The 23,128-nt window shown below is 47.4% G+C and overlaps 1 protein-coding gene across 2 annotated transcripts in view; it reads right to left on the reverse strand.

The window, feature by feature from the left end:
* Window positions 1-5,073, reverse strand: part of RFC4 (replication factor C subunit 4) — a 12,441-nt gene extending 7,368 nt beyond the window's left edge. The window contains exons 1-3 of one of the 2 annotated variants that reach the window (XM_069104783.1): window positions 4,238-5,073; window positions 4,060-4,138; window positions 2,214-2,293 (exon numbers count right to left, since the gene is read on the reverse strand). In XM_069104783.1, coding sequence (XP_068960884.1) covers window positions 2,214-2,293; window positions 4,060-4,138; window positions 4,238-4,371 — 293 coding nt within the window. In that variant the 5' untranslated portion in view covers window positions 4,372-5,073. The remainder of the gene's footprint in view (window positions 1-2,213; window positions 2,294-4,059; window positions 4,139-4,237) is intronic. The other variant, XM_069104782.1, reaches the window with a different exon arrangement.
* Window positions 5,074-23,128: the final 18,055 nt, after the last annotated feature.

Consider the following 23,128-nt stretch of genomic DNA (forward strand, 5'->3'; position numbering starts at 1 on the left):
CACACACACACACACACACACACACACACACACACACACACACACACGCGCGCGCGCGCACACACACACACCTTCTTGCTTCCCTCCTACCTATCTGATTGGTCCTTCTCAGTATCCTCTGCTAGATCAATGTCTATATACAGCCTCCTTAGTTTGGGTGTTTCCTTTCCATTATGGGTCTTTATTATCTTTTCAGTGGACTACAGTGCAGTAAGAGCCAAGAGCCTGAGATGGTGGCCCAAAAACTAATGAGATTTGGGCTACGTGGAGAGGCATGGCTTCCAGGAATAGAGAAGCTGTCATCTGCACTAGCTGAACCATCTCTGGTAGACTGTGTCCAGTTATGGGCACCAGTTTATATGGGATACAAGGGCAACCAGAATAGCAAAAGTCTTTTGAGTCTATGCTATATGAGGACTAGTTGAAAAAACTGGATATATTTAGCCTGGAGAAGACAAGGCTCATGGGAGATGTGACATCAATCTTTAAATTTCTGAAGAACTGTCATTCAGAAGAGGGATTAGATTTGTTCTGTTTGGCCTCATACTATTGAATCAGGAGCAATGAATAGATAACTGAGAAGTCAAGTTAGGCTTACTATCAGAAAAAACCTAACAATAATGGCTTTCCAAAAGTGGATCGGACCATCACCAGAGATAGTGTAATAGTGAATGCAAATTTGGAAGATCTTCCCTGCCCCTAGGTTAAAGTGCTCCTGAAGCCTGGGGTGGGAGGCTTGTTTTTCAGTAGATACTTCTTGATTGGCCAGTGAGTCAATAAGGTTGTTACATTCTCTGAGGCAGGAGAAGGCTATATAAGCCCTGATGTGTAGCTTTGTTTTGGGACTCACTTTGAGAAGTGTTCTGTGATTTGATCTGAATTCTGGGAAGCCGTTGTTGAGAGTCCCCCGGCTTTGAAAAACCCAGATGCTGATTTGGTATGGATGTAATGGTTGGACAGTTTGGAAATCTGTCTACTTGATCTGTTTCTCTGACTTGATAATTCTGTGTGTGTATTCTGAAGTTTGGGGTGCTGACCATTTTCCCCTGAACAAGGTAAACGATATATGTCTGACTGATTAAAGTAAGCATGTTAACCCATTTTGAGTTGCTTTCCTTTATCAAAGCAGATCCAAGAACCTGTGGTGGCGGCAAACCCTGAGGACGCTTGGGGTGCTTGCTGCTACAGATAGAGAGGGGGTTCCTGCTACCCCTCACTAGAGGATTTCAAGCACAGACTGGATGGCTATGAGTTGAGTGTGGTGTAATGGGGATTCTTTTTCTGATATGGGTCAGGCTAGGTGGCCTAGGGTCCCTTTCAACTCCGAAAGCCTGTATTTCTGTGATCATGAACTGCCTGCTAGTACCCCCCACTAGATGTCTCATGGCATCTTAAATACAACATGTCCAGAACATAAATCATTATCTTTGCCCCAGAATTTGCTTATCCTCCTGCTTTCCTTAATTGTGCGGAGGACACTGTCATTCCCTGCTATCCAGGGCTATAACTTCTAACTCATCCTTTACTTTTCCTCTTTCCTTTGCTCTCCTAGATCCAACCTACTGGCCGTTCTGATCAATTCTCCCTGCATAACACATGCCACAGTTCCCTTCTCTCCTTTCACATAGCTCTCATTCAGGTCATCCCTGCTCCCCTGCACTTCTATACTAGCTTCCTTTTTCAAACTGGTCCAATCTCCACTCCCTTTGCTCAACACCGGTTAGTGACACTTTACTGTCTACAGAGTAAAATACAAGCTCCTAAGGCCCTCTACATTCTGGCTTCAACCCACTCTTTCAGCCTTTCATCTTCCTTTAAACTCAATTTTTTCCGAGCTGGACTACTAGCTGATCCCTGAACTTCCCATTTCCTCTCCATGCATTGGTACAAGCTGCTCATGCTGGGAATGCCCTCCCTCATCTCCCACTTCTCAGAGCCATTCTCTAAGCCCAGCTGAGGCTCCTCCTCCTCCGTGAGGTCATATCTTACTGCCCCAGAGCAGCGCCTCCACCTTCCCCGATTATCCTTGTGCTCCTTCCACTCTCCCAAAGAGTGTAAGCACCTTGAGGGCAGCCTCTTCCATGCCTTCGTATCCCCAGTGCCTGAGAGAGTGCTTTGTACAAGAGCAGGCACCTAATGAATGTTTCCTGAGTGACCACATCCCAGTGACCTGCTGTAAGCTGCAAATACAGAAACAAAGAGCACTGGCTTACCCATAGAGCTCCCTTGCAGCTGCCAGAATGGTGGAGGTTTTTCCAGTTCCAGGTGGTCCATAGAATAAAAGGTTGGGGAGCTGTGGAAACACAAGGTTGGAGTTTAATGGCACAGGCCAACACTCAGAAGACACATATGGAGATGACCCTGAGAGGAGGGTGGGTAAAGCAGCAGAGCCAGGTCAGGGCCCCCCTCTGCAGGCACAGATTGGACTAAATGGATGCTGTCATCCCTTCTAATTCTGAAGTAATAATTTAATAAAACATACTTCTCACAATAACTCAAGGCTTCTTCACTGAGAAGCAATTCAAGATGTTCCATGCAATGCTTGGAGAGGGGCCTGAAAGCCTGAAGAAGGGCATTACTTTGCCTCCTTTGTCCTATTTAATTCCAGTGCACTCACCTTTAAGTGAGTCCAAAACATACACCTTCCAGCTCCTCATCTGGGTCTTCTCTGGCCTGCTCTACCCTGTGGAGGGCGAGCATGTGGGGCGATAGAGGAGGGTAGAAAGCAGACATTCACTGACTTCTATCAGGGGCCGAATCTCCCACTTAGGCCTTTCATTGTGCTATTCAGAAATAGCACCCACAAGTTGTGCCCGTAGAAACTACATAAGGCAATGCCTGTCTGTACTTTTTCAGTTGCATTTTATTGCTGGTCCAAAGAAATTCTCCTTTTTTAAACAGAGCCCATTTAAGAGACTGAGGTCTATGATTGGCCTGTCCAGCTTTGAGGGCCACTGGGAGCAGGTGGACAGACCGTCAGCTCCTGCCTCTGTATGTTCGCTCCCCCTCAGCAACCTCATCTGCTCCCTGGATAGTCTGCCACTCGCTCCTGAGGCCTCACTGTTCATTTCTCGGGGTCTTGACTCCCAAACTGGAAGGAAGGGTTCTCAAGGGCAGTGACTACCATGTTTCCCCGATAATAAGACACTCTTATTATTTTTTTTGGACAGAAAAACACCAGAGGGCTTATTTTCAGGGGAGGGCTTATTTTAATGAACATTGACAGCAATTTTAATAAACAGGTAAATGTGAACAAAAAAATGTACCTTTATTCAATAAGCAAATCACTGGGGAAGAACAGGATGTGCTCACTGCTGCAGCTCTGACTGGATGCAGCTCGGAGCTCAGTGTGCATTTCACGGATGGGAGGGGGGAGGAGGGGGGGAGGGGACGGTGCATACCGAGGGTACCGTAATGTAGCGCAGGGGATCACCTTCACTACAGTAGCGATCTCAATAGGGCTTATTTTCGGGGGAGGGCTTATTTTAGAGGAATCTTACACAGTAAGGGGAGGGCTTATTATCGGGGAAACACGGTACGTCTTGGACTTCTGGGAGTTCTCCCCAGAAGCCCTGCCCTGGCTCTGTACATGGCCTGGGCATCCGATCACCCTCCCAGGAAGTGCCGGCCTTTCATTCCCTCAACCCAGGTTAGGGCCATCAGCGAGGCAGCCTTCGAAAGCCAGGCTGGTAAGCGTGGGGCGGTGTGGTCAGGGCCTGGGCGGGCTGGGCAGAGACGCTTCAGGGCTCCAGCAGCCTCCCCGGTCGGGGGCGCCGCAGGACCACCACAGAGGCTGCCGCGTCCTCACCGCTGATGACAACGGAGGGAGCGGTGCAGGCGGGGGAGGCAGGCCCGGGGGACTCTGGGCATACACAGTGGACGCCGCTGCAAAGACGCTGCTGGAGCCCTGCAGCCGGGGCGGTGGGAGGGCACCTGTCCTGGGCTGGGGTGCGGGGCCGCAGGCCCACCACCCGAGGCCGTGATGCCCGGCACAGACCCACGTGGGGACGCGGACCGGGCCTGGGTCCCTCTCAGGGGTAAGTAAGGGGCTTCACTCACGTCCGCTCCTTCTAAGGACGTCTTCAGCACCGCAACAACTTCTTCCTGAAAAGCGACTTCATCCACGCACCTGGGGCGGCTGGAAAGAGAAACGGCATTAGATGGGGGCAGGAGCTGCTGGGCAAGGGGAGGCCGGCAGCGGTCTGACAAGGGGGAGGGGTGGGGGCGGGGCTCTTACTATTTCTCCACCCACGGCACGGGCTTGGCCCGCCGGCTTTCGGTGCTGCTGCCGGCCGGGGCCGCGGGTCCTCGCTCCTTCGCGGGCGGCGGCTTGGTGCTGATGGAAGCCGGCCCTTTGAGGAAGGCCTGCATGGTCGTTTCACCCTGCCCGGGGAAGGGCGGGAGGCGGGAGCGGTCCGGAGGCTCCCGGGGGCCACCCGAGACGAGTGGGTCACGCGCGGGGCCCCAGACTTGGAGCTGGAGAGACGGGTCACGCGCGCAGGATGAGGGCAGCGGCGGCTGCCCCTCCCGTCCTCTCTGGAGAAGCGCTGCACAGCCGGGTGGGGGGTCGCCGTCAGGAGCCCGGCGCCTGCTCTCGGTCCAGGTCCCTAAACTCTCGGCTCACCCCCAGCCGCAGCAGCTCCGATTCCCGCCACCGAGCCGCCTGGCGGGAGCAGGCACGTCACTTCCGGTGGAGGAGGGGCGCCCGATCCCGGAGGCCGTTAGCTCTCTGGATTTGCGAAAGGCTTGGGGGAGATGTCCCGGTGGGATCCGTTAGATCCGCAGGTGATCGGCTGTCCCTGAAGGACTGGGACAAGCCGTGCCTTTGCTTTTCTTTATGTCTCCCGCGCTTAACAAAGAAGGCTCAATAAACGCTCGTGGTCCGACCACCACTTTCCCCTAAGCCCGGCGCCAGCCTGGAGCCCTACTTAAAGATGACGTCAAGGAGGACCAAGCAACACCAGCACGCATGCGCCGGTCTCTCTCCCTTCCCGCATGTGCAAGGTGCTCTTTGTGTCTCGCTCGCTCCGGCGCTGTACGCTGCTGGCTGTGGGGCTCTACTCTGTGAAGGCACCGACGGCTGAGACATTTACTGGACACTCTTGTGTAAAACAGAACGGTCTGTTTAGGGAGCAACGCGTGCCTCTCTCCCCAGAGCCCAGAGCGGGCGGGGGGGAGGGGCGGGGAAAGGGGCTCTTCTGCACCCCCTCCTCGCCGGACATTCGTCCTTCTAGCTAATCTAAACTTGCCTCCCTGCCCCGCCCCGCCCCGCCCCGCCGCAACACCTCCTCATTGGTCCTAGCTCGGATCCCTGGGGCCAATCGGAACAAGGCACCCTAGTCCCGCCTCCCCGTCTAGTCCGATACTGGGACTGGCGGCCTCTGATTTCACAGGACGGTCTCGGGGTTAGCCAGCTTGTCCGTTTCCTTCTGAACTCTCTGGTACCTTAAAGACAACGCTTCAGTAGCCTTATCCTTCCCTTGGGAGTCCACACTATCCCCAATTGCCTCCCCTCGAGGCGAAGGTACTGCTTTCCTCCCGAGGGCCAGGTGCGAGCTGCACCGGCGGTCATTTTTAGCCCTTCTCCCTGGACCAAAGCCCGCCCTGGGGCCCCTTCCAGGCCAGAGGGAGAAGAGGCCTCGGGAAGTAGCCAGCCTTCCTAATGGCTCTTGGTGCCCGTCTGATCACCCTGTGGGTATATTCTCCCTAACTTCAGAGAATGTGAACATACTAAAAGATTTTAGTTTATATGGAAACAGTCCCATCTTTATGGGAGGAAGACAAGGGTCGGTGACTTCTGGGGGCTCGGAGAATGGTGACTCAAAATTGAGCCCGAATTGGGCTGTCCAGCAGGCATCGCGTTTCTGGGAATAGTCCTAACCCACGGCATCAGATTCCTCCACTGACTGGAGACCTGTGTCTAGCTGGGTGGGAACAAGACACTCAAGCAGGAGGCTGAAACAAAGAAGGCTGAGGGAAGGTTCTGGGGCAGTTTGGCCCAGACCCCCCTTCCCCCACCCCACCCCCAATCGGCAGAGAAGGCTGCAGCAGGCTGGAGGCACTCTATACCAAGGCGCCTGGGCTATTTCCCACACTGTCCCTTTTGCTTCTGAAGTTTATGAAGCTTTTGTAGAAGTGAGCAGCTACAATCACCCACAGGCCATTTATCTTCTTGTGGCAGAAAAAAAGAGGAGTTATTGATGAAAGGGACTAGGGATCCAATGATGTTGACATGGCAACTTCTGGACTGCAGAAAAAAGTACCACTCTCAAAGCCGGGTGCCCGCACTTGGCAGCCTGGGAACTCTTGGCATTACAGTAAAGGGTACTGCTGCCCTCTTCCTTGCAGAGCTGGCACTCTCCTGTTTTCAGGATGGGGGTGAAGTCCCAAATTGTCCCTTCTGATCAAGGTCAAGGAGTGGTCTTACAAAGCCCCAAGAACTTCAGGCAGTGTGGTTAAGTGTAGGCAGGCATCAGCAGCTGTCCTGACCTCCACTGGATGCCAAAGCCATGGCTCAGGGCAAAAGAGGCCCAGTCCACAGAGAGAGGAAGAAGGGGCCAAGAATGTAGGCTATTTTTGTTAGGACCATGATCATTATTAAGATGTTTTCCCCAACTCCATTGAGGAACAATGGAAACAGTTGTTTATGAGTTCAAAGCCCAGGCCACCGTGGCTCTGATTTCAGCAGTAGACTACAGCTAGGGGACAGCAATCTGATGGCCCTCAACACCCCAAGCAGGCTGATGTCTACACTCACCAAGAGGGACAACTGGCAAGCTTGTAGGTAGATGAGAAGAAAAGGCAGAGGACAGGAAAAGCAAAGCCAATAAGGGAGGAAGACGAAAGAGACCAAAAGGTGGTAAGTTATTCCTTAGAACAATGACACGTCACCGTTTATAAAGCCCTTTATTCACATATAACCCTGAGACAGGTACTACAGACATTATTTTCCCCACTGATCAAATGTGGAAACAGAATTTCAGGAAGATTAAAGGTCACAGAGCTCAACATTTGAATACTTTTTTTTTTTTTACCAACCCCAAACTTTGTACCACACCAGTACTAATAAGGTTTGGTGATTGAACACAAACACCCTCACACTAAGCTGATCTAAATACAGGGTTTGCTGATAGGACCCAGGAATGAATCTACTAGCTGTGTCTGCCTCAGTTTCCTTATTTGTAAAAATAACACCTACTTAGCAGGGTTATTGTGAGGATCAAACGAAATGATATTTGTAAAGCAATTTACAAACCTTAAAGTGCTATTTAAATTCTAAATTTTATTGTTATTATAAAAGGGATTCACTAGCCACCCTCTCCTCTCAGAGTACAATGCTCAGACTTTCTTCACTGTGCTGCCACCCCTTTGTCTCTGCTCTCCTCTGGTGTGGGGGAAAAGAACAGAAGGCAGAAAGGTGTTGGTCTAGGCAGTGGACTGCTTCTGGATAACCCCTGTTAGAGGGCTTTGTAATTCTTATCTGGAGGTAGACAGAGGGAGAAAGTCTTTAATGAATGCCCTGATCATTATGTACCACAGAGATTGGCAGGCAGGCTTCCTTGGTAGTGAGGGGCTGCAGGTTCAGACCTTCATCAGCCATTCTGAACATACCCAATTATACTGCCCCTCCTAGGCCTGCATACAAAATAAGCTCTCAGTAAATACAGACTGTGAGGGAAAGGGAGAGGAAGGAGGACCACATGATGGCACGTGGCATGTTTCCACCAGTGACTGCCTGACCTGCCACTCAAAGTAACCAGTAGACAGAAACAGCTATAATAACAGATGAATTCATAGGAACAGCTCTTGAACACAACATGAAAGCTGCCTCTATTTCTCCTTATCTAGATTACTTGTGTTTGGTGAACAACATGGACGAGATGCACTAGTCTGCTTCTCCTACACTGCTACAGTGGTAAAGGGGCACAGTGGACAGAGCAAGAGGCATGTAGTCAGGAAGACCTGAGTTCAAATTCAGCCTCAGACACTTACTAGCTGTGTGACCCTGGGCAAATCATTTAAACTCTTCCTCAGTTTCCTTATCTGTAAAATGAGATGGGGAAGGAAATGGCAAACCACACCAGTATTTCTGCCAAGAATACCCCAGATAGGGTCAACTGAAAATGACTGAACAACAACAAAGGCCTCTCCGACTTCAGTTCTTCAGGCCTTGCCTCACCATTCAGGTCCAGACAAACGACAACCTGGAGGAGTGGAGAGATCACCGGGCATGGGACCTCAGAGTCTTTTTCCACCAGATTCATTTGCATACAATAATAAGCCCCAGACATGGAATGAGCGTCAGGTTGTCTCTGCTCTTTGAAATTCTGGCCTGGATCTGCAGTTTCCCCTTTACCTGGTTCTGTAGAGAATCCCAGGTTTCTGGGCATCCCTAAATCTTAATTAGATTTTTATCCCTGCCACCCCAGTCCCAGGGCCTAGCACTTCATTTAGTTGCCCAGGGCCACATGGTCAGCCAGTGCCAGCTGGATTAACTTGGAGTGATGGAATCAGCCTGGTGTCATTTAGTTTCAGGGGAGGGCACAGAAGACTTCAGAGAAAAGTAGAGGAAAGGGCGTATCCTGGAATTTTCAAGTTCAAAGGGAGCTTGGCAGCCCCCTACCTCAATCTTTATCCCAGAAGGAATCCTCTCGATCTCATAGGAGGTGAATGACTGTCTTAGCTTCAGCTTGGAGACCTTCGGGCATGGAAGCAGCAGTCCATTCCACTTTGAGGTGGCTTGAACTTAGAAATGTTTTCCTGTATCAAGCCTCGATTTGCCTCTTTCATTCACTGTTCCTAGTTCTGCCTCTGGGGCCATGCAAGACACCTCTGATTTCTCCCCCATAGACCAGCCCTTCAAACACTTGAAGACAGCTCTCACCTCCCCCAAGCTCTCTCTTCTCCAGGTTAAACATGCCGTTTTCCTAGAAGATCCTCATGAGACATGGAACCAAGCCCCCACTATCCCTAGCTGTCCATCCTGCCTGCTGATGAAGGCCCAGAATGGAACATTAAGTGTCCAGCTGGGGCCTAGCCATGGCCGTATAAAAAAAAGACTGACTGTCACCTCCTTGTTCCCAGAAAACACATCTCCTCATGTAGGTCAGGGTTAAATTAGTTTTTTAGGCTGCCTTAGGACTCCTACCAAGCAGGCAATCTACACTTTTTCAAACAAATGGCTCTTTGACCATGAACAGAGGACACCATCTGAGCACAGGCTTTTTTACCTTCAATGATTTGCCCAGTCAGATTGATGACCACCCTCCAAGAGAGGCCCTCATCTGAACCTGCTTTGTAACAGGCCGCTTTGTTCTTGCCGGTCTTAATCTCGAGCTTTCTGAGGTTGTGTTATCCGATGAAATGGAGAAAAGGAAGATGATGCTTACAGGGCAAGGGGTCGTGGACCGCTGAGCCTTCAAAGTTGCCAGCTCAAGCATTTACATATTTTCCTACTGGATAAGACAAAAGTGGGAACAAAAGGTCAAAAAAGCCTTCTTGTTCCCCATTTCTGGTTCACTGGGAATTTTTCTTCTGTATTTTTTCACCACTTACCCTGTATCACATACAAATTGTCCTTCGTCCTACCCCATCTTTCTCCTTTTAAGTTGGGGGTGTTTGGTGGCCTAAAGCATTGATTCTTAAACTCAGATAAATTCAGGGCCCAACTGACCCCCACCAAAAGGTTGGGTTCACAGGTCCTAGGGCTGACCCCTAATGGTTCTTTCTTTGGCTCACTGCTTCCACCCAGAGTTTCCAAATGAAGTAAACTTTCCATATATCACTTATAAATAGTCCATGTCTAAGTTTCCACAAATGCAGGTAACAAGGGGCCCAGTTCTCAGACAAACACGCAAAGCAATAAACATATATCAGGTAAAGGACAGATTTTAATTTTGCCTAATAAAAAATGCAGAAAGCACAAAGGATTTGAAGGAGCCCACGAAGCTATAACTAAGAGTAGCAGCTCCCTTCTGAAGAAAATGGAGCAGCACTGACATTCTAAGAAATCCCCAGATCTCTGCCAGGGTCCTACAGCAACCCCCATCCCCCTCCTCAACTCGCTGCATCCCAGAACACAAACATACTTTGGGGGTGTCAGGCAATACTCCCCTTTCCATTAGGCCTGTGTGAGACAGAGTGCTAGACCTGGAAGTCAAGTGAACAAAACCAACAAGAAGTTACTAAGTGCCTACTGTGTGCTGGGTGCTGTGCTAAGCATTGGGATGCAAAGAAAGACAAAGACGTTGCTTGCAAGGAGCTCACATTCTACTAGGACAAACAACTATACAAACAAGAAATATTCAGGATCAATTAGAAATCATCTCAGAGGGAAGGCACTAGCATTCCGGAGGACCTTGGAAAGGCATCTTGCAGAAGGTGGGATTTCAGATGAGACTTGAAGGAAACCGGGAAGACCAGGAGGAGGAGAAAGAAGGAGGGAGAGAATTTCAAGCGTGGGGGCAGCCAGTGAGAGCACGCAGTCAGGAGATGGAGCGTCCTGTGTGAGAAAGAGCAGAAAGGCCAGTGACCGTGGCCACAAGAGTACGTGGAGAAAACTAAGAACCTGGACAGCTAGAAAGGGGCCAGGTTATAAAGCATTTATTAAGCACCTAATGTGTGCCAGTGTGCTAAGCACTGGGGACATAAAGGCAAAAAAAGAGTCCCTGTGAAGGAGCTCACAATCTAATGGAAGAGAGAACATACCAACAGCTGTGTATAAACAAGGCATAGAGGAAAGGATCCAAGATGAAGGACTGGGAAAGACTTCTTGCAGAAGTTCAAATTTTAGCTGAGAAACAAGGAAGACAGGAGGGAGAGTGCTGCAGACATCAGAGATGGCAAGAGATGGTCAGGGCCTTTAACAGATGGGAGTGTCTTATGAGAGACACAGCCAGGAAGCCAGCATCACTGGACCCAAGAGTACCCCGGGGGAGTAAGTTGTAGGAAAGGTAGGAGCGGACAAAGTTAAGGAGTACTTTAGAAGCCAAAGAGAGGAGTTTATATTTGATTCTGCAGGGTATAAGGAGCCACTGGAGTTGAATGAATGAGGATGAGGAGTGGGTGATATGGCAGACTTGTATTTCATTTTATTTTGTTATGGACCAGGTATTTTATTTTATAATTAATTAATTTTTAACTTTGAACATTCACTTCCATAAGATTTTTGAGTTCTAAATTTTCTGCGCCTCCCTTCCTCTGCTCTCCCTCCCCAAGATGGTATACAATCTGATACATATACATTCATATTAAACATATTTTCACATTGATCATGTTGTAAAAAAGAATTAGAACCAATGGGGAGAACCTTGAGAAAGAAGAAAGGGAGAAAAGAGTATACTTTAATCTGCTTTCAGAGTGCATTCTCTGGATGTGGATAGCATTTTCCATCATGAGCCTTTTGGAGTTGTCTTAGGTCCTTGTATTGCTGAGAAGAGCTAAGTCTATCAGTCAGTCATGGCACAATGTGACTGCTACTGTGTACAATGTTCTCCTGGCTCTGCTCCCTTCACTCAGCATCAGTTTGTGTAGACTTGTCTTTTAAGAGCTATTTGAGAGCTAAATGAAGGATGGGCTGCAGTGGGAGACCAACCAGCCACCAGCTATTTGCTATTTGCACTGAAGTAGTAGCAGCGTCAAAGGATGGAAGGGAGCACTTGAGAAATGACAGGATTTGGCAAGACTGGTGATGGGATGAGGGGGAATGAGGAGTCGAGATGACCCAGAGGCAGCTGGACACACTCTGAAGTCAGGGCTGGGGAAGGAGAGGTGCCAATTATCAGGTGAGCAGATCACCGCCCGGGCAGGTGAGGCTGGATGAGGATGAGGCACAGGAGACTGAGCAGCGGGGGTGAGTGGGGCCAGGGCAGCTGGGTGGGGCAGTGGATAGCGCTCAGGGCCTGGAGTCAGAAGACCTTCATTCAAATCCGGCCTCAGACACTGACTAGCAGTTTGACCCTGGGCAAAATCCTTGACTACTGTTTGCCTCAGTTAACTCCTCTGCAAAATAGGGATAAAATCATCCCTTCCCTGAATGGTTTTAAGATCAAAGGAGAGAGCTATGAACAACCACCTGGAGAGGAGTGAGCGTCAAAGGCTTCAGAGACGTTAAGATCGGGAAGCAGAGGATTGAGAAAAGGCCATTGGACTTGGCAATAGGGAAAAAACAGAGGTGAGTGCTGACTCCTGCCGGCCCCGGCCCCTCCCCCGCCCCACCGCGGCCTGGCGCCTCCAACAACGAGGACCCTTTCTGGGGGCGTCGCACAGAAGGAGGAGATCTTCCCCGAGGAGACCCCCTCAAAGTCACAGCGGCAGGGAAGGGAGGCTGGACTCCTTAAACACGGGGAGGGCACCTGCAGCACTTTAAGGTTCCCCAGAATAATTCCTGCACAGCAGACCTCAAGTGTCACTGGCCCGCTCCCACCTCCGCGTCTTTGCCCAAGCTGTGCCCATGCCGGTAATGCTGTCCTGCCCTCCCCCTCCAGCTCTTAAAGAAGACTCGACCCAGGAGCCTCCCCCTACACAAGCCCTTTCTGTCTCGTCCGCGCGCACAGCAGGCGCTCCATAAATGCCTGTCGGACCGGAAGGAACTTGACGAGGGGATCCTGAAGTCCAGATCAGCAAGGACCCGGACTGCACACAGACAGTGAGGGTCATAGGTGAAAAGAACCCTCGCTCGGGCCCAGCGCCACCCAAAGTCGGGGGCTGGAAAGCACAGAAACACCTGGACCTTTTTCTTTCTCTTTTTTTTCCGGATGCCGCGACCTAATAAAATAGCCCGGCGGCATTGAACGCGTCACTTCCTGTCCGGAAGGGCGCACCCACCGCGAACGGAGGGGAGGACGCTGAAGGAATCCAGCCCACGAGCGAGCCCACGGGAGAAGAAACGGCATCTGGAATACTAAACATCCGTGAGAGAATAAAAGAAAGCAAGATAATGGAGGGAAAAGGAGTTTTGCGATAAAGAGACTATGTCTGCGGACGTCAGTCTGGCTGACGCCTTCATTCAGTATGGACTCCCCCAGCTGTCTGCCAGAATAAAAAATGGCCACACGGCGGGTTACGAAACTCCTCTGCGCAAGCCTATTTCTGGCCCTTGCCCTCCGAAGGGCGGGGAAAGTTAGGAAAAGGGAGATTCGCATGCGTGTAGACTAAGGCCCCCCCCCCACTGTGTGAGTGCGCACGCGCACATCCCTCAACGTGTTTGGTTACTGATCTTGTCAGCCAACGAAACGAGGGCGGGGCTCAGTGACCTTGGATCTGAGGAGGAGGAGCCCGCCGCGAGGGGGCGCGTCCCGCAGCTGCAGCCCAAGCCACTTGGGCTCCTGGATATCCCTGCTCTAAATTTAAAGATACTTACTCCCCGCCCCAGCCCCATTTTCTGGTTCTCCTCCGACTTCTCTGACCGCTCCTCCTCTGCTGGATAATTAATTAGTAAACATTTATTAAACGCCTACTGTGTGCCAGGCACTGTTAAACCCGTATTAAGTGACTGCTGTGTGTCTCAGGCGGAAGACGGCACACAAAGCCAGCGTTATAGAGGGCAGATGGGACAGGACTAGACAGAAGGGGGAGGGGGGTTCCCTCCGCTGGGACATAAAGGAAGCCCGGCGGGCCAGGGGGTGAGGAGGAGGAGGCAGAGAGGTCCAGGCGGGGGCCGCCCGAGCAGGGGTGGGAGGGCTCGGGGTCCAGCAGCTGCGCCCCTCCCGGAAAGAGCCCGCGGCGGGAGGAGCCGGGCCTGAAACTGGCTCCTGTAGCAGCCGGAGGGCGATCACTGCGGAAGGCCCCGGGCTCGCAGGGTGACGCTGAGGCCGCCGTCCAGCACGTGGAAGAGGGATGAAACCCGGATCTCGGGGTCAGCCCCGCGTCGTCTCTGGGGCAGAAGAGGCAATGAACGTCAGCCTGCCGGAATGAATGACTTTCACCTCCTAACCCGGGACGGGCTGGCTCTGGGCCCCAGATGCTCGGGGCGCTTCTCTGCACAGCCGTCCGACTGCACACTCCCATGGTCAGGATATTTAGACAGGCCCCGGGGTCTCCCGAAGACCTGCTTGCCTCCTCGCCTTCCCTATGGCCCACCACCTTTGTTTGCACAGGATAGAACAAGTTTCACCATCTGAAGTTATCTTTCCGAGTGGCGGACAGAGTTTTCCCAAAACTTGGAATCTAAAAATAAGCTTGTGCTTTGCTCTAGGATACTTACATCTACATGTATACACACACACACACACACACACACACACACACATATTTTAGATGGAATGAGACTCAGCTCTGATTTCACTGGAATAGGAAGTAAATTAGCATTATAAAGCACCATGTGCCAGGCACTGTGCCAAGGACCCTGCACATACCCCATTGGATCCTCACACAAATTCCTGATACCGTTATCCCCATTTTACAGTTGAGGAAACTGGAATCCTTTCATTCTGAGCCTTGTACAGTGCTTAGCACACAGAAGGGGCTTAATAATTATTTGTTGAGATGAATTGAATACATCAAGGGAAGAAGTAGAAGGGGGAATGGTAGATGTTTGAGAAAGGGTACTCATTTAGACCTTTCCTTTAATGGGATCACATTCAGCCTTTTAAAAAGTAAGTACTTTTCTTTTTTAAAAAGAATTTTATTTTAATTCTGGAAAGAACTGTGTATGTTCAGAATATTTGAATCCTATGTCATCAAAGAAGATAAAATTTTGGAATGAATTGGGAAGACATCAAACTCAGCTAACTTTACACACACACACACACACACACACACACACACCCTACTTTATTGTTTCAGAGGACAGATATCAAATTCCAGTGTTGGAAAAGGGACATGGGGGAAGCCTGTGCAAAGACATGGAGGTGGTAGATGAATTGTTGCATAACAAGATCAACAAGTAAGGCCAGGCCGATTAGAAAGAGGAATTCAGAGTGGGCATTAGAAGAACAGATAGTCTCAGCCTGGGGCCTTTACCAGCCTTGTTAGTTTTGCTTTCTGGGTGAATTTGGAGAGTAGTATAATGTAGGAATTTGTTTAGAATTTTAAAAACAAGTTCCTGAAGTTATGGGGCAAACAAAAATGTAAAGGCCTATGTATGAAAGGGGCAATATCCCAATCTGCCCCATGTGTTTATAAGCATTTAGAAAACAGGTTCAGAGGCTGTCCAAGCTGGAAGGGATCTCAGAAGCCGGAAATTTAACACATACCTGAACAAGAATCTCCTTTACAAAAACCCTGGCAAGTGTATCCACCCTCCAGTCTATGCACTCTGTTCTCAGAGATAGAGGGAATGCCAGGCTAGACTAGCATCTGTCTGCTCCCTTAAATATTATTAGCCTAGGGGCTGTTCTTTTTAGGATCACACTAAACTCCTGATCATTATTCCCTAACGGGAACAGAAGAACCCCAAGGTTTAGAGAGATACATAGATGCACACATACATATGTGTGTATGTATGTATGTATGCATATATACATAAATATTCATTTATATTCAAAACTTGACTCCCTTTTCAACAAATACCAGTTCCACAATGAGTATATATTTGTGCTTGTGTATGAATATGTATATATATATATATATAAATATAAAACATGTACATATGGAAAGAGAGAGAGCACAAATAGCAAAGTAACCCATTTATCCAAGTCAATAGCAAAACAGAAATGAAAGTCTACATAGAAGACTACATACCAGATAATACAAATTAAAGGAGCCCTCTCTTTGGGAGCCAGTTAACTCAGTTCATCCAAAAGAGACTCTCAGATCTCACCCAAGGGAAAAATTCCCTGAAGATTTTAGTATAGCAAGCTAGGTATAGGGATATGATGGGAACTGCCAGTTTCTCTCATACTGACTTTTCCCCAGAGTCCTCTCTTTAGCAACCTGAGGAGACATTGGAATGGCTATCTTCTGTCTTGAAGTTAGAAGTCAAGAGAAATAGCATTTCTCTTCTCTCCTGTTCTCACCAACTCTGCCCATCATTCAGGAGTGGGGCACTGAGTGATCAATCAAGTAGGAGTGAGTCTCATACAATTAGCCCTCCCTCCACTCCTCCCTCCCTCCTTTCTTCCCTGCATTCTTCCCTCCTTCCCTCCATTCCTCCCTCCTTTCATCCCTTCCTTCCTCCCTTCATCCCTCCCTCCTTCCCTCCTTCCTTCCTTCCTTCCTTCCTCCCTTCCTCCCTTCCTCTCTCCCTCCTTCCTTCCTTTCTTCCTTCCTTCCTGTCTATCTGTCTTTGGATCCTCAGGGATAAGTATTATTTAGGACTGATTGAACAAGGCATTATGAAGAGTCATAAGAAAAGGTCTCTGTACTCATAGAGGTATAGATTGAATCATGGTACAGTGGAAAGGGCATGAGAGTTCTGGAATCAGAGGACCTGGGTTCAAATCCCAGGTCTGCCACTTATTGCCTGAGTAATTTTGGGCATCACTTAACATCTATCCCTGTTCCTCATCTGTCAAATGAGGAGGTTGGCTTTGATGACTGCTAAGGTCCCTTCTGGCTCTAAATCTATGACTTTATGAGACTGATTGATCTAGATTCTTTTTGCCAGACCTAGGAGGGACTCTAGAGACAGGTTTATCAAATACCCTTTGTCCCCCAGATAGGAAACTAAGGATCAAATTCTGAATGAAAAGCCATGTGTAAATTATTCATGTCTGAAGACCTCCCTCCAAGTTTTTATTCTCTTTTCAGTGGCTACCATTTTATTCATTCCACCTTATGGTCACTTCTAGTTTTAAGTCTATGATTTTATGATTCTAAAAACATGTACTATATTTTTTTCCCCTGGCTAACAGGGATTAAATTCAGTCTAGAGTTTAGTAGTATAGTGAAACTGGAGATGTCTGGGCCTGGTACATTTCCCTAAAACCCAACAGAATGAAAGACTCTCAGGGCGACCAGGTAGCACAGCGAGTAAGAACACCGGCCCCAGTGTCAGGATGACCTGGGGATTGAATCCGGGCTCAGACACTTAGCATCCACCCAGAAACACCTGGCCGTGTAACCTTGAGCAAGTTGCAATTGCTTAAAATCTTGAGCAACCCCAATTGCTTAAAAAAAAAAAGAATGAAAGACTATTCCACATTTCATTCTTAACTGTGAAACAATGGAGTGTTCTAGATTTGGACAAATCTTCACTGAAGGGATAAGCGCAGATCAAATAAGACATCTCAACTTTTTAGTTAGACAGTTAAGTGTAGAACCTTCCAAAACATTTCAGCCAATTTCTGTCACACTACTCACCCGTGACAGATTTATAAATTCTGCAGCTGACAGGGCCTTTCTGGCCAGGTTGGACAATGATTATAATGTGTTTGATTCAATTAAAATAAATTCTCAATAATGGGGCAGCTAGGTGGCGCAGTGAATAGAGCACCAGCTGACCTCAGACACTAACACTTTACTAATATGGACATCTTTTCCATGACTGCACATGTTTAACCTGTATCAAATTGCTTACCTTCTCAATGAGGAGGGAGGAGAAGGAAGTAGGGAAAGAATTTGGAACTCAAAATTTTAAAAAATATATCGAAAAAAATGTTACGTGTTATTGGGGAAAAGCAAAATAATTTTTTAAAAAGAAAGTAAGCTCCTTGAGGGCAGGTACCATCTTTGATTTTGTATTTGTCTCACAGGTGTTTGGTACATAGCAAAAGTTTAATAAGTTTTTGAAAAAATTCACTCGTCATCTGTAAGATGGGGATAAAAAATAGTCCTCTCCTCACAGGGTGGTCATACGACTCTAATAACGTAACATATGAAAAGCTCCATGTAATGTTTGGAGTCCTGTAGAAAAGCTTTTTGTTGGTATGATGTCTATAGGATGAGGAGAGGATTGCAGAAATGTTAGTTTGTGTCATGTAGGAGGGACTCCAGGCAACACTTCAAATTCTTAGACATTTGGGGGATGAGAATAGAAAGAGATGCAGCCTGAGAAAGTCAACAGTGTAGTGAACATGCTTTTCATACTGGTGGTGCCTGTGCTTGATTTTTTATGGAGGGGGAAGGCAGTGCAATTGGGGTTAAGTGACTTGCCCAAGGTAACACAGTAAGAGTGTCAAGTATCCAAGGTCGGGTTTAAACTCAGATCCTCCTGACTCCAGGGCCAGTGCTCTATTCACTGCACCACCTAGCTGCCCCTTGGTGCCTGTACTTGAACAAGAGCAATTTGGGGATGTCCTCACCACTTTTTGCTCTTCCATGGCCTCCACGTTTGTCCTTGCTGCTCTGGGGGCCAGAAAGCAGGTGGAATTATTCTCCTCCTTCCCTTCACTCACCTCATCCTTTTGCTTCTGATGCCCATGGACCAACTCCTCAGAACTTTCATCCACAGGCTTGCTGATGAAAAATCTTAAAGTCTTTGAAAAACAAAGACCTAAATGACCAAGTTTGCAAACTGACTAAGAAGGTCTTAAAGAGTTGACAGACTTTCAAATAATCTGAGGGACTTTGCCCATAATCAGACAATCAGTGAGTGGTGAAATTTGAACCCAGATCTTCCTGAGTTCAAGTCTAGCACCTAACTATTCTAGGGTGCTTCATGTTTTGGTGGAAAAGAGGGTGAAGACAGTGTCAGGAGACCTGGGTTCAAATTTTGACCCTGCTTCTTTTTTTAAAGATTTATTTATTTTTACTTTTCAACATTCATTTTCACAAAATTTTGAGTTACAGTTTTTTTCCTATATTTCCCTTACTCCCACCCCAAAATAGCAAGCCTACTGAATACCCCTTCTCCCAATCTGTTCTCTCTTATATCCTCCCCCATCACCTCCCTAACTTTCTGGTAGAGCAAGATGGATTGCAATACCCCAGCACCTATCTATCTTATTTCCCAGTTGCATGTAAAAAACACTTTTTTTTTAAACATCTGTTTTTAAAACTTTGAGTTCCAGATTTTTTCCCTTCTTCCCTCCTCACCCGCCCCGACTGGGAAGATAAGCAATTCAGTATAGATTGTACATGTGTAATTACCCAAATCATTTCCATAGCAGTTATATTGTGAAAGACTAACTACATTTCCCTCCATCCTATCCCTTTTAAAAAATGTTTGCTTATAACTACCCTCCCCCTCAATCTGCCCTCCCTTCTATCATCCCCTCTCTTATCCCCTCCCCCCTGTTTTCCTTTAGGGTAAGATACCCAATTCAGCGTGTGCTATTTCCTCCTTAAGCCAAATTCAATGAGAGTATAGTTGTCCCATTCCCTTTCACCTTCCTGCTCTTCTCCTCCATTGTAACAGTTTTCTCTTGCCTCTTTTATATGAGATTTACCCTATTCTATCTCTCCCTTTCTCCTTCTCCTAATAAATTCCTCTCTCACCTCTTAATTTGATTTTTTAGACATCATCTCTTCATATTCAATTCATCCTGTGCCCTCTGTCTATGTATACATAAACATACATATGCCCACACTCACATATATATTTATATACACATACAGCCTCCTATACATACATATATTGTATGTGTATATATATATATACATATATATATATATATACATATATATTCCCTTCAACTATCCTCATACTGAGAAAAGTCTTATGAGTTACAATTATCTTTTTTCCATGTAGGAATATAAATAGTTTGATTTTATTTATTTATTTATTTTTGCTTTTTGAGGGCAATTGGGGTTAAGTAACTTGCCCCAGGTCACACAGCTAGTTTTGTGTGTGTGTGCTAAGTGTCTGAGGCCAGATCCAAACTCAGGTCCTCCTGACTCCAGGGCCAGCGCTCTACTCACTGCACCACCTAGCCACCCCAATAGTTAAATTTTAATAAGTTCCTTATGATTTCTTTTTCTTGTTTACCTGCTCATGCTTCTCTTGCTTCTTGTATCTGAATGTCAGATTTTCTGTTCAGCTCTGGTTTTTTCATCAAGAATGCTTGAAAATCCTCTATTTCATTAAATGACCATATTTTCCCCTGAAGCATTATACTCAATTTTGCTGGGTAGGTGGTTCTTGGTTTTAATCCCAGCTCCTTTGACCTCTGGAATATCATATTCCAAGCCCTTTGATCCTTTAATGTAGAAGCTGCCAGATCCTGTGTTATCCTGATTGTGTTTCCACAATACTCAAATTGTTTCTACCTGACTGCTTGCAATATTTTCTCCTTGACCTGGAAACTCTGGAATTTAGCTATAATATTCCCAGGAGTTTTCTTTTTGGGATCTTTTTCAAGAGGCAATCAGTGAATTCTTTCAATTGCTATTTTACCCTCTGGTTCTAGAATATCAAAGCAATTCTGCTTGATAATTTCTTGAAAGATGGTGTCTAGGTTCTTTTTTTGATCACGGCTTTCAGGTAGTCCAATAATTTTTAAATTCTCTCTCCTGGATCTATTTTTCAGGTCAGTGGTTTTTCCAATGAGATATTTCACATTGCCTTCTATTTTTTCATTTGTTTGGATCTGTTTAGTAGTATCTTGATTTCTCATAAAGCCACTAGCTTCCATTTGCTCCAATCTAATTCTGAAGGAATGATTCTATTCAGTGAGCTTTTGAGATTCTTTTTCCATTTGGCAAATTCAGCTTTTTAAGGCTTTCTTCTCCTCATTGTCTTTTTGAGTCTCTTTTGCCATTTGAGTTAGTCTATTTTTTAAGGTGTTATTTTCTTCAGTCAGGTTGTTGACTCTCTTTTCATGATTTTCTTGCATCGTTCTCATTTCTCTTCCCAATTTTTCCTCCACTTCTCTTATTTGGTTTTCAAAATCCTCCTTAAGCTCTTCTATGGCCTGTAACCAGTTCATATTTTTCTCAGAAGCTTTTGGTGCAGGAGTTCTGATTTTGCTTTCTTCCTCTAGTTCCATGCTTTGATCCTTTTTGTCCCCAAAAAAGGAATCCAAAGTGGGATTGCTGTGCTTGCTTTGCTTCCTTTGCTTGCTCTTGTTGCCACTCACTTGTTGACTTTTGAGCTTTTTGCCACAGTAGAACTCTGCTTCCAGAGAGGAGAGCTTTGTTCCAAATTGCTAGGGTTTTCACAGCTGCAGGAGCTATTAGTTGACTGCACTCTCAGAAGTCTCCACTGGCTCTGGCACCTAGTCACACACCCCAGAACCTCCACCCTAGACCGTAGTCCAGATCCAGGCAGGTTAAAGCAAGAGTGATTACCCCTCGGACTGGTTGCTTGGTCCCCCTACACTCTGCAGGCCAGGAGCTCTGAAGCAGCCATGCAGTGGTGGTCGCTGAGCCTCAGCCACTTCTCCCTCCAGGGAGCAGAGGCCGGACTGCCCTCTCAGACCCCCTTTTCCCATAAAGTCCACTGACCACTTTGTCTTTGGCATTTATGGGTTGATAATTATAGAAACCGCCACACCTGCTGGTGATCCACTGTCCTGAAGTCCCTCCAGCCAGGGCTGGTCAGGACACCCTGAGGCTAAAACTGGGCACTCAAGAAGGGCTGGGCTTGGCTCCCAGCTTGCTGCAGTGACCCTTCCTGCTGGCCTGCCAGGCTATCTTCAGCTGGAGGTTTGTTTCTCTCTGTCACTTTGTGGATTCTGTAGCCCTAAAGTTTGTTTAGAGTAATTTTTTAATAGGTATTCGAGGTGGTTATGGAGGGGGCATATGGAATTTTCCTGCTTCTATGCTGCCATCTTGGCTCCACCCCTTCATTATCCCCATTTGGCTTTTTAAGACATTCTTCTCCTCATTAGCTTTTTGGGCTTCTTTTGCTATTTGAGTTAGTCTATTTTTTTTTAAAGCAATTGGGGTTAAGTAACTTGCTCAAGGTTACACGGCCAGTTATTTCTGGGTGTGGTTCTAAGTATCTGAGCCCAGATTCGATCCCCAGGTCATCCCAACACTGGGGCCAGTGCTCTCACTCACTGAGCCACCTGGCCGCCCCTGAGTTAGTCTATTTTTTAAGGTGTTATTTTCTTCAGTGTGTTTTTGGGTTTTCTTTAGCAGGCTGTTGACTTGCTTTTCATGATTTTCCTGCATCATTCTCATTTCTCTTCCCACTTTTTCCTCCATTTCTCTCACTTGATTTTTAAAATCCTTCTTGAACTCCTCCATGGCCTGTAACCAATTCATATTTTTCTTGGAGGCTTTTGATGCAGGAGTTCTGGCTTCATTGTCTTCCTCCTTCTCCATGCCTTGATCCTTTTTGTCCCCCAAAAAAGGATTCTGTGGTCTGTTTGTGCTTCCTGTGCTTGTTCATATTGCCAGCCAATTACTTGACCCTTGAGCTCTTTGCCACAGTAGAACTCTGCTTCTGGAATGGAGAAAGCTTTGTCCCAAATCACTGTGGTTTTTTTTCAGCTGCTGGAGCTATTAGGAGGGTGCCCTCTCTACAGCCCCTACAAGCTCTGGCTCACTGGTCACACACCCCAGGACCACTACACAAGACCACAATCCAGATCCAAGTAAGTTAAATCAAGAGTGATGACTCTCTGAATGGTCGCTTGGTCCCCCTACAATCTGCAGGCCAGGAGTTCCTGAGGCAGCCATGCGGCACAGCTGCTACATCTCTGCTTCTTCTCAATCCAGGGGCAGCAGCCAGACCATGCTCTTCAGTCCCTCTCCCTGTTCCAACAGAGTTACACACTGACCTTTTACTTTATTTTTGGCATTTGTGTGTTGAGAAGTCTGGAAGCCCCCACAGTTGCTGACTCTCCTGAAGTCTGCTCTGGATGCTGCTGGTCGGGGCCTCCCTGGGGCTGGAACCATGCCGCTTCTGCAGGACTGCACTCGGCTCCCAGCGCACTGTGATAGACCTTTCCTGTTGGCCTGCTGGCTGTCTTTAGCGGGAGGTTTATTTCTCTCTGTCACTTTCTGGGTTCTGTAGCTTTAAAACTTTAGAGTAATTTTTTACAGGTATTGGAATTGTTTGGAGCTGGAGCCCACACCAAGTTGGCTTCACCCCCTTGGTTCTGCTTCTTATAACCTGTGTTGCCCTTGGCACATCATTTAACTTGCCTGTGACTCAGTTTCCTCAGTTATAAAATGAGAAAATTAGACAATATTAATATGACCTCTGAAGTCACTTCTAGTTCTGCGTCTATGACTATGGTCCTGCTTTACTCACTAGCTGTGTGACCCTGAGAAAATCTCTTACCCTCTCTGTGCCTCAGTTTCATCACCTGCAAAATGAGAGGGTTGGACTAGATGGCCTTCCATCTGTGAAACTCTG

This window comes from Petaurus breviceps, unplaced genomic scaffold, assembly GCF_028583685.1.
Source record: "Petaurus breviceps papuanus isolate PSGF00001 unplaced genomic scaffold, PetGlider_PUasm1.0 688, whole genome shotgun sequence".
Taxonomy (NCBI): domain Eukaryota; kingdom Metazoa; phylum Chordata; class Mammalia; order Diprotodontia; family Petauridae; genus Petaurus; species Petaurus breviceps.